At 38.6% G+C, this 12,144-nt stretch overlaps 1 protein-coding gene across 1 annotated transcript; it reads left to right on the top strand.

Annotated features, from left to right (window-relative positions):
• The first annotated feature begins 219 nt into the window (after positions 1–219).
• Positions 220–10,754, top strand: sfxn3 (sideroflexin 3). Its single transcript, XM_074675345.1, has 11 exons — positions 220–304; positions 2,631–2,805; positions 3,114–3,284; positions 5,123–5,221; positions 5,750–5,825; positions 5,944–6,029; positions 6,112–6,239; positions 7,642–7,691; positions 7,862–7,911; positions 8,023–8,070; positions 8,157–10,754. Exons 2-11 carry the CDS (start codon positions 2,642–2,644, stop codon positions 8,251–8,253), a joined length of 969 nt encoding a protein of 322 aa, XP_074531446.1. The 5' UTR covers positions 220–304; positions 2,631–2,641; the 3' UTR covers positions 8,254–10,754.
• The last annotated feature ends 1,390 nt before the right edge of the window (positions 10,755–12,144 follow it).

Genomic DNA, 12,144 nt, shown 5'->3' with positions numbered 1-12,144 from the left:
AAAATATACCCCAAAAGAGTGAAGTCAACTATTAATGTTTTTAGATGATAACATGCAATATTTGAATAGATTTCTTAAGAAATATTACATCGTGGCTGGGGAAACAGCTTTGTGAAATACAGTTAACTTCACTATGGTCAAAAAAGGAGAGTGATTTGCATCTTTTCCTTTTACCTCCCGGTCAGTCGTGACGGTCCTGGGATTTCCGATATCCCTTGCAGTACCTGAAGGCAGCAGAGGTCCACCCGATGGTGCTGTGATATTGAGAGGTCATACATTTTCAAAATCAAAGAAAGCTAAACAGGTATGTACATTGCTGACTGGCTGAAAACATTTGATTAATCAATAACAAAATCAAAATTTAAGTTAAAATCTACTCCGTGTCACTATGTGTCCTTGCAACGCTCCTGATGGTGCTAGCATATTATAGGCACTAGCTTGTGAAATACCTGGCTAGCTGGTATTCAGACGTTAGTTAAGAAACAGTAACAAAGTGGTTTTCTCGATGGCACGAAAACGTTGTTGGTTGTCATTTCCAAATTAGTTCGTGTAGTTTTCGCTGTTATTTGTTTCAAGCGTTTGAAATCTTGCTTAAGTACGTATATCCCTCATAGTGTTGTGATCTACCTTGCTAACACATAGCTGCGCGTGTTAGCTGGTGTTCTGTTGAGTTATGCTGCTTTGACAAAAATGGTACTGTAGCTCGAATCAGTGGCGTGGGCCATCAATTCATGATATTTATTATCTAAGGCTTAATTAAAAACCGCGTGTGCACTGTACGAATGACAACTAACGTGTCCAATATAAATACAATTCAAGAATTTAGGAGAAAACTTAATTCGGTAGGCTGATATCCTCTAGAAATAATTTTGCCTGTATGTAATCAAAACTGCTGATAACACTGCTCACTAAATGTGCACAGTCAAAATATGGGGAAAAAATGGGAAACTATTAGAATTTTTTTTAACGTTAATTACCAAGAAGTTATGATTCCAGTCAGGACAAACAGGTGATAAACGACTGTGCTTGTAAGTGTACGCACGCGTGCAGCCGCTTTGTAGCACATCTTGATCGGAAGCAGTATTCGATAGAACACCAGCAGTTTACTGACAGCAACCGGCAACGTGTCGTGACTTCCCAGGTCCCATCTGTTACTGTGTGTGTCACGCTATTTCACCGATTAGCTACTTACAAAGTGACTATTTGAATCAGTTTAAGTGTCTTAGATGATGAGTGTTAGACTAAATAGCACAAAATTGAAGAAATCAAAATGTCTTGGGACTTTATGTGTGTGTAAGTGTGTGTCTGTTAGGCAACTATAACACATTTGTGTCATTGGCTCATCAAATCAGCTGCTGCCTTGCCCTTGTTTGTTCTGGAAGTATTTTCATTTTTCTTTTCTGAGTCTGAAGTCCTCTGATGTTACTGGAGGTGTTTATGGCTCGCTATGACCTGAGCAATACATACTTAGTCCTGCTACCTACATCATCACAGACATTCTTGTCATGACTTGGATTTTGTTCTCAACAATTCAAGCGTCACCTGTGCCTTTACTGAATATTTCCATGTGTACTGACATTGTTGGGAGGATCATGTATTCCAACATTTGAATTTTGGTAACCCAGTGGTATTCCAAAATGGCTTAACCACTGTCCCAACCAATGTATTTATTCTCATCCCAGCTTCTCACTGTATAAAATGATCTTTAACTGAGACTTCAATTAGCAACAGGGACTCAACAGGGACTCAACTGGGACTCTGTGTATTCTTAAAAAGCAAAATGAAAACTTTGTTGGCAACACATTGTGCACTGATTGATTTTTTTTTATTACTTTCATTGCAGCCGTAGTGAGAATCTTACACCATTTATGGACATTTTGCAAGCAAATAATGAAGTAAGAGAATAACCAGACAGCTCATATTTGATAAAAATAATTTATTGTTACCCAGATGGAGTTTCAGTGAAACATAAGAAATGCTGACCCTAATTTCAAGGCCAGTTTGGATTTCCATTGTTTCTCTGTCTTTCTCACACAGATACAACTGAAACGCGCCTTATGGCATCAGTCTCACCCTTGTGCATGCCTTGAAAAAAGTTGCCAGACCTTAAATTTGACACTGTGAGAACAGTACATTGTCCTGTAGCAGTTGGTTTTATATACCAAAAGATATTTGAAAGTGGAACATGATAATGCTATCAACCTAACCATTTGGGTGGTTCTCTGGTTGTACTGGGATGTTTGCAGTGGTGGGGGAGGGGTTTCACCTCGATGCAGCTCTGTACTGCAGTAGTGACATTTAGGGGTATTAATGGAGCAGAGGCGGCTTAACTATGCAACCTAGGTTTTTTTTTAATCATGAAAATTTTATAAGTGGTTTTAGCAGCCTGATGTTAAAAATAGCATAGAGCGTTACAAACCAAACCATACCATACCAAAGATCATCACCATCAGATAAGTGGTATTGTCTGTGTTTGCTCTTTTTAACCAGATAATAAATCAAAATTCACATTCCAGATTAATGCCTTTAAAATATTGCTTCTTGCATGTACAATTTATGTATTTCTTTGTGTATTAATAATGAATAAAAAGAATGATTTAAACACTATTTTCATCTCTTTTATTAATCAGATAACACAAGGATGTCTGCAGAATTGCCCCTCGACATCAACATCAAGGAGCCAAGATGGGATCAAGGCACCTTTATGGGGCGTGCCCAGCACTTTTTCATGGTCACAGATCCCAGGACCGTCCTGCTGTCCTCTGAGACTCTGGATGAGGCCCGAGATATTGTGGAGAACTACAGGTAGAGGGGATAAGATGATGAAGAGTATGTATAGTTTATAAAATGAAAACAACAATATCAGAGGATGTGGAAATAAGAATTTAAGTGACCTCATAACATAAGCTGGAAAAGCAAACCAAAATAGAGATTATTTGTATGGGTAAATTTGTTTTATATGTAAATGAGAACACACCAGGAATTTGTCTGACCATTTTATTGATCTGTTTAGCAATTTTGTGTTCAAACCCAAAAGAAAGCTTCCTTTGTGTTCTGCTGTGTTCATGTTCTTGTGTAAAATACCACACCACTCCTGTTTTTTTACTTTTCAGAGCTGGGATTGTGAAGCCTGGCCTGACAGAGGATGAGCTCTGGAGAGCCAAGTACGTTTACGACTCTGCCTTCCACCCTGACACTGGAGAGAAGATGTTTGTGATTGGCCGGATGTCTGCTCAGGTGCCAATGAACATGACCATCACTGGCTGCATGCTCACCTTCTACAGGTAAAACAGAGGGTTCGGTGTGTTATTTACAGCAGATAATTATGATTTCATTGAATTAACAAAAGAGATAACGTATGAGCTAAAAAGTATGTTGACTGTTAATATATGGGAGAGGGAAATGGTATGTTTTAACCTTAATACAGGGTACAGAACTGCATTAGTGTGTGAGAATAAAACATCACTCTCACAGCCAAATACTGGTGAATTACGTAGAGATTAAATTAATCAGGCATGATGAGCTGGTAACAATTTTTTTCAGTTTGATTAATGACCAGTTAGCCACTTGCTAACTTAATTGTTGATTGTTTTTGAATGTAGTGGAATAGGTCATATGGAAAAAGGTCAAATAGTCAAAAGCTGAAAGAGGGCAAATCTAACTGACATTGGACATAGTTTAAATTGCCTAAACAAGCTGTAACTGCAGCTTCACTTAAATGTGCATTAAAACATCCTGAATGGCTCCATGAATAAATCAGTTATATAAATTTATGGTAATTATTTTTTATACTTCATATCCCATATTTAAATGGAAATTGGAATTGGAATCTGTGTTCATTTTTTTACTGTAGACTGTATATAGAGTGAACAGCGTGGCTCCGCCATTTATCATTGTACGGTTTTAAAGCCAAAATACCTCCGTCACAGGCGCCGCCATTGAAGCAGTTGTGCAGCAAGTGTCTGTGCACGAAAGACTGTGAGGGATTCTGGGGGAATCTAAGTGGAGCCGGGTGACAAAAATATTAATAATTTTTTTCTTTTGAGAGTAAGAAAATCACTTCTTGACTCTCCCTCCTGACATATTTTACAAACCCTGAAAAAAATACACGAGAACGGCAGCCGTCAATCATCGTTAAACATGACGTAAAACCTCGTTTTTAACCCCTATAACTGATAAAAACGAAACTTTTCAGAAAAAAAGAGGACCTGAATACAAGGCAGCCAAATGGTATCTTCAAACCACCACAACAATCGGACGTGAGAAACTTTTCTACGAGGTGTAATAATTTTTTCAGTCATCTGCAATGACTGGAAAGCCAGTTTTTTTTACCTGTACTGCAGCCAGCCACCAGGGGGAGCGGTTTTTGTGGCGACTCCACTTTGAGCAGAGCAAGATGACGTCCTTTTTTTTTTTAAGTCTGTAGTTTTTAATGAACAGACTGGAGGGAGAACCCCTTGTAGCATTTTTACTAAGTACCACTAGTGGTCGCTAAATTCTGAAGTTTCGAGTTCTCACTACCTTTAGTTGAGCTTTTTTTTTTTTTTTTAGAAAGGAAATATAATTAAAGAAAATGGTTAAAACATGTATTGATTTATTTCAGGGAAGAATAAGAAAATCTAGTTGGGTTTATCAGTACAGATTTGTAAAAAAATTAGCTGAAGGTTGTACTTAAAAACATGTCTTTGTCTTGAAGTGACAGTGTTTTTCTCGGAAACTTAGATCATTGCTTCAGTCTATGGCTTAGTTGGTTGATCTGTGGTTTGATTTCAGTCAGAGACCTGCCTGACAGGGCGGTAAACATTTCACACTTAAAGCAACAAGAGAATACCTCAAGCCATGTGCATTTTTGTGGTTTACACAGCTGCATTGTTTTACTAATGCAAGCCAGCTCAACTAAAATGCTGAGTTGGCTGATATGGAAATCACTTGATAAAATCAGAAAAAGGTTCAGGGGGGCATGAAGTGTGCTTTGTGTGGAGATTTTTTTTAATGTAAACTTAAAATGTTTTTTACGCCGTCATCAAAATTACATGGCAAAGTAGCAGCAGCTTGTTTTTTACCATGTTTTGTCTGAAAAGTCACTTCCTCAAACGTATTCATTGTTCTCTTGTGTTTGCAGGACTACGCCAGCTGTTGTGTTCTGGCAGTGGGTTAACCAGTCGTTTAACGCCGTGGTCAACTACACCAACCGCAGCGGAGATGCCCCCATCACCGTGAAGTAGGGAGGACTTCTCACTTCCACTCCCACTCTAGATCATGCCTGTCCTCCCTCTAAACTAGTGTCTGTAAGGATGCTGTGGGAGCTGCTGTCTTCTCCCCTTCTCTCACGGCGGTATTACGTTCCACTGTTAAGCATGCTCAGCCCCATGTCACCATGCACTCATGCTGACATAGGTTATAAGCTCCCGGTTGGTTCAGACATGAAGACATGCATGCAGGGTATTTGAATAATAAGAGGGCTTTCAGAAAGTATGCATATTAAGCATGAACATGCAAATGAGTGTTACACAGTTTTCCTCTGCTGCACTGTTATTTGTCAGGGTGTTTCTATTCTTTATTTCTGCACAAAGCATGAATGTGTGCTCTAACAGATGCACCTCAACTTGGAAATGTCTCACATTGGTGTAACTGTTAAATTCTTCACCACAGTTTTTGTTTTCTTCTCTATAATGTGTGTGAAAATGTAAAAAAAAGGAAGTGGGTTAAAAATGTGTGATTAGTGTCTCATGTATCTGTTTCTTTGCAGTCAGCTTGGTGCAGCCTACGTCAGTGCCACTACTGGAGCTGTAGTCACTGCCCTGGGACTCAAGTCTCTCGCTTCGGTAATGCTTACTGATCATGTGCATAATCAGATGAAGTCAATCAAAATAACTGCCGCAGAAACTCTTTCCTGCAGACCAAATCTCTCTGAGTGTGTCTGACTTTGCCTGATCTCCACAGCGTCTCCCTCCAATCGTCAGCCGGTTTGTGCCCTTTGCCGCTGTTGCTGCTGCTAACTGTATCAACATTCCCTTCATGAGGCAGAGGTGAGAATTCAAGTCAGAACTTATAACCTCTTATAACTCTGGAGCTTTAGAAGCTCATTTTTACTTCCCCTTCTTCTTACAGGGAGCTGAAGTACGGGATCCCTGTGACAGACGAGAATGGAAACCGGTTAGGAGAATCTCCCAATGCTGCCAAGCAGGCCATCGCACAGGTGGTGGTGTCAAGGATCGGCATGGCGGTGCCAGCGATGGGTAATTCTGACATTATATCTGCTTTTTAAAGTGGAATTTAAATAGTTTACCATAATAAAGAGGTATGTTAAGTAGCACTATAAGTAATAAACCCACAGAGATGGATTACTTGATTCTGAAGATCCCTTTTAATTTACAGATCCTCAGTGAATTCAAGCTGTTTTTGGCTCAGTTTTCCACAAACATCCATTATATTTGGGATTCATCTACGGCTACTAGCTGATTTAATCTAGCTTCTGATAGATTGCTAGATATTTGAAGATATTTAAATATGCAGTGGTCTTAAAAAGGGGATCTGTATCAATATCTAGCATTCAGATTGTAGATTTAAAACACCATTGATGAATCTCCACAAACACAGTGGCTTTTGAGGAGAAGAAGCTCTTGTGATGCCTGACACGTGAAAAGTTTTACAAGTTTCAACCATAGGGTTGAACGATTTTGGAAAATAATCTAATTGCAATTTTTTCGGACCAATATTGCAATGGCGATTTTTTGGGAGGAACTTTTGTCTTTTGCATTTTTCTCTTAACACGACCAATAACTTATTCTTTTGTAAGACCAACATGACTGGTAACATATAAACAATTCAATCCCGTAGGCCAGGCCAGGCCTACATGTTGTGGTTAAGTGAGTTTAATGCATGCATGAATTAATACCAATAACATATCTTTATGTAACTAGTTTAATCACAGTAGAAAATTGACAGATTCGTTTAACTTCAAGCATTGTAGACGTGTAATATTCCTGCTAGAAAAAACAACATATTGACTTTGGATGGTTTTAAGGAAGAACAAGTACAAGTTACTGTATTCCCTTCAGGTCTGTGTACATATGTTTTTTTTTTTTTAATTGCAGCCTTTGCAATTTGAAAATTGCATTCTATTACATTGCGATGCTGGTTTCATTTCGATTAATTGTTCAACTCTATTCAGCCATCAAAATGCCCATCAACACAAGTTGAATATACGAACAGATATTTTTTCAAGTTTTACAAAGCCTGTTCTGTTGAATGACACTACACTTCACCTTCAACTCAGGACTTGGTTTGAAGCTAAAGATAGAGCCAAAGGGTGCAATATGAATGTTAGCGTTGCTCTGTGCTTGTTTGATGTGTAAATAACCTGTTTGTTTGAGTTTGCTCCAATAACTTGAAAGGTGAGGATATGTCAGTGTTGCGTTTCCTAACAAGTTTAACTGTCCTGCTGTGACCCACAAACTTAAGAAAGTGACTTGTACTTTTTTTTCTGGATGTAAAACTACTTGTATAAAACTGAGGGTCTGATATTTTACTCTGTTAGTATATGACAGTTGATGTCTTCAATAGAAAAACTCACTCTGTTTAGATGCTCACTGAAGGTGTTTATGCTGATTATTCACGATTTGTTCTCCTTTGTTCCAGCGATCCCACCTGTCATAATGAACGCTCTGGAGAAAAGAGCTTTCATGAAGGTAAGAAGACTGCGCCTCTTGTTTATCTAGTCGGTGGTTATACTGGGTCTGCTGGTGTTGTGTGAGGCTGAGAATAGTACCATTCACTATTCACTGCATGTTACACATACTCTGAATGCTTAAGACATACAGAAGAATCGTCAACTGACTGACTTTGTTTGATTTTGTAGCGGTTCCCAATTCTCAACGCTCCTGTCCAAGTGGGGCTTGTTGGCCTTTGGTAAGCGTCTAGCTCTTGGTCCATCATGTAGATATTTTTAAGTATGTATGAATGTTCTTTAACTTTAAGTGACAGTGTTTGAGACGTCTCCTCACCCTCTTTTGTTTTCAGCCTGGTGTTTGCCACTCCTTTATGCTGCGCCCTCTTCCCACAGAAAAGGTACAAACAGCCTTAGCCTTGTCTTTCTGCAGATCAGATCAGTCTGTCTTACAGTATTTAATCACATACTCAATCTTTTCTTGTAGCTCTATGAGCGTGAGCGGGCTGGAAGCAGATCTGCAGGAGAGAATACGACAGACCAGTCCCGAGACCACCAGGGTCTACTTCAACAAGGGCCTGTAGGACCAGCAAACACATCTGCACACACACACACAAGCGAAACAGACAGTCACATATACATATACACACACACATACACATGTCAGTTGTCTTGTTGGAGAGCATAGAAAGAATTATTTATGCAAATTTTTTGTTGTTACATGTATCGCTGCATTTGTTTTTTTAATTTGACCGCTCCAGAGCTGCTCCAAGTTTTAACAGTGAAGGGTCTGGATTTGTCGACATTTTAAAAAAGCAGATTCACCATGGAGAAAACAAAACACTTTGAGAAGGAAACACATAAACACAGCTCTCACTGTACATAGATAGCACTCCTTAAACAATACAACCCACTCCTGTTTTTTTTTAATCATGTTGTGATGTGTTTTCTGTCTTCCTTTGGTCAAACTGCCTACAGCCTGGCGGTTGATAATGTTACTGATTTGTGTTTCACTTAGCCGTATTTCATGATGCATTCAGGTTCATGCAAGTTTTAAGTCCTCTGATGACTCATTTGTCACTCCAGTTTAAGTGAAGGCTTGTGCTTAAGTGTAAGTTGTGTTATTGTTTCTGAATGTACCATTCTTTGCCTTCAGTCCTTCTCCCCTTCCTCTAGTTATTATTTTTTTGTTTTGTCTGGAATATTTGAAGCTGTTACACACTAAATATAGTATGTTAAGTCTGATTAATTACTGTCTATAGCTCCAGCTTGTAGTTTAACTGGACAAACCAGCAGATTAGTTAACTCCAAGTAGTCCTCACCCTCATGAGTAACTTCATTTTGTCTTGTACTTTGTCTTATCCATAGCAGCTTTTACTCTCATCATCTCTCCTTTAAGTGTACTTATGCCCCTCTGTATTTTAGACCGAGTAATGAGGTGCTAGGTACAGAAATTATGCAGCAATGACTCTGCAAATGTTCATCAAGCACAGCCATATAGTTCATGTAGTACACCAGTGAACACTAAAAGTGTGATTTTTATAAAATGTACTGTCATGCCATGCTCGTGGCAGCCTGTTCAGGCCTTTCATCACTTGAGATCACTTTATAAACCGGTCAAGTTGCTATTGTTAGCGGCATATTAATGGAACTCTTTGATTGTTGGTGGTGGTAGTGCTTGTTTGGTGGTCGTGGAAGAATATACGTAAATGTGTCTAGTTGTTGTTGTTCAGAGACGGCTGTGATCTGATTCTGGATTCCCTCATTGAGTGTGTTTTTAATACAGTCGTGTGCAGATAGTGCAAAGAGTATTTTGATGTCATGTTGAATTTTGTCCACACTTGAACTGATCGGTTACATGAGTGGGTTTAAAGCTCCAGTGAGGAGCGTTGATTGTTGGCCTTACAGGTTAACACCAGCTATCAGATGAATCGCTTCTGAGTATCTCTCCTGTTATAAAAAGAAGAAATTAATACTGACTAACTAATACTTCATGATCTAAAGAGACCATCAGCTCAGAGGTGAAGTATTTCCTTATAGCTTATTTTTCATGCAACTAACCACTGCTGCAGGGTAGGTGTCAAAGTCAAACCACACATGGCAAGAACAACCATTTTATGAGTGATTGATTTGACTGCTTAAAGAAAACTGGATTAGATTTTTGTTAAAATTATCACTTACTGAAAGAATAAACAATCAGAGGATCAAAACACACCATCAGTTCCTCACAGGAGCTTTAAATTCTTGTAAAGTTGAAGATACAGGGTTTGTGTGTGAAACAGCCAGCTAGCCTTCTGCCAAATCCCTGTTTGCACTGCAGCTGCTTATTTCATACTGTACCAAATGAAAAAAGCAAATAGTGCGTGACACAGTTAAAGCACAGGATGCTAAACTGAAGGAAACTGAAGGACTGGGCTGAGGGTTATCGTGTTTTTCTTTTTGCTTCTTTGCAGTGGACCGTCTGCTGAAACTGGTTCACACAGACTGACTACACTCTGGTTTGATGATGAGGAAATAGTTTAAGATTAAGTATATTTTCATGGATAGATTTATAAATATATAAGATGTATGTACAATGTTAAATATAAGGAGCACATATGCATGAGACATTTTAAAGATTTTAACTTCAGGGTGTTTCTCTGTTGATAAATCCATCAGATGGCACCTCATATGCAACAGACAGAGAGAGAAGCTGGTTTGGGGTTTATAAGTTCTCAGATCAGAAGAGTGTTTTCTCTGCTTGGACACAGAGTCACAGATCATTAAGTATGAGTCAGTGTTGTGTAAAGTGAAGTGTGTGTTGATGAAAAATAAAACAGTAGTCAGATTGTATGTATTTCCTTAAAGCACCTAGAATCATTTCATTTGACCCATACTCTGAAAGTTTACCGATGGACAATTAAGGGACTGTAGCAACTGCACATTTATTTTTATGACTCAACTTCAGCACAGACAGAAATGTACAACAACGATTGTGTTTGTATACAGTGGTAGAAATGAAAGGTTTAATTCCAAAGTGCTCTCCGGATCGTCCTTGAAAAATGTAAGAACCTATTTCCAAGTCTTTTTCATGAAGGTGTGTCATGATGTGACTCCTTTTAAAAATGTGGGAGTCTTCTTTTTAAATGATGGATGTCTATTTTGGAATGAAACTCCTCATTCAGCAGCTCATTTTCATATCAACAGTCAGACTTCTCAGCCTCTTTTTCTTCCTTTCTATCTGTGCTGTCTGTAATCATTGTGTTGAGGGTGTTTTCCTGCTGATGCTGAAACTGCACTATTTAACCTTTGCTGTGCTGCTGTAGGGCTTAGATTTGTGTTGCTTTTTAAAAAAAAGCTTTTAAAATGTATATTGAAGATTGTATTCGTCAGACTCATTAATGCTGAATGACTAATAGTCTTGTTATTGCTGATATGTTACTCATTTTTTGTCCGGTAGCTTTCTTTGTGTTTTTCTGCTTTTGGGACTGTAATGCAAAAGTGTCAAGAACAAAACTGGAGGGATTTAGTCTACATGTAGGAACATTTTCAAACATGTATCTCAGCGTGTGACTGTTCTCTACCACCACAACACGTCACACTGGTCACACTCTTAGATCCAGCCAAAGAAGAGACGGGTACGATTTGTAGAGGAGTGAGGAGAAGAAGAGTCTAGCTTTTTGTTTCAGCTTTATCCCACGGACCTTTGCCTGTCTTTTTTCTTGCAAAACATATAAAAATATATTTTTTTCACTAAAGTAGACCTTGACCTTTGTAAGTCGAACAGCACACCAAATGTTTCAGAAACATCACATTACAGGTCATATTGTTATTGTTTATTTTACGGAGTACGAAATAAGATCTCAAACTCGACTTTACATCGCAGTGAACTTTGGGGCACAAGTTGAAACTGACTCGTTCTTAACTTCGACTGAGCGTCTTTTTGAATAAAGGTGTAATCTTTGCATAATGAAGGCACAAATGTTAAGACAATCTTTGTTTTTTGTTGGACTCCATGAATGTTTTGGTTATTTCACATTCACACAAGCATTCAGTCAGTATTGGTGCACAGTGTCCTCCATTCATTTTGTATTGTGTTGAAATATATTTCCTTGATGTGAAATGTATTTTACTCAGAGCAATAGAATAAAATATGTAACAGGAAAAAAAGTGTGTCTGCTGTTATTCGATGTTATTTAGTATGTGAGGAGTTTAAACAAGAGACAGATAAAATGAAGATTAAAATGAGTGTCATCTGATTGTAACACAGTCCAGCATGTTTTGGCAACACACACAAAGATAACCCAAAGATACACTCACCGGCCACTTTATTAGGCACACCTTGTTGGTACCGGGTTGGACCCCTTTTAATCCTTTGTGGTAAAGATTCAACAAGGTACTGGAAACATTCCTCAGAGTTTGGTCCATATTGACATGATAGCATCACACAGTTGCTGCAGATTTGTCGGCTGAGCATTCATGATGAGAATCTCCCG

Source organism: Halichoeres trimaculatus, unplaced genomic scaffold (assembly GCF_033239565.1).
Source record: "Halichoeres trimaculatus isolate MK-OKI-2021-1 unplaced genomic scaffold, fHalTri1.1 fHalTri1_scaffold_8, whole genome shotgun sequence".
NCBI classification, from domain to species: Eukaryota; Metazoa; Chordata; class Actinopteri; order Labriformes; family Labridae; genus Halichoeres; species Halichoeres trimaculatus.
Note: the sequence above shows the minus strand (reverse complement) of the source record. Positions and strands in the feature narration are given on the sequence as shown.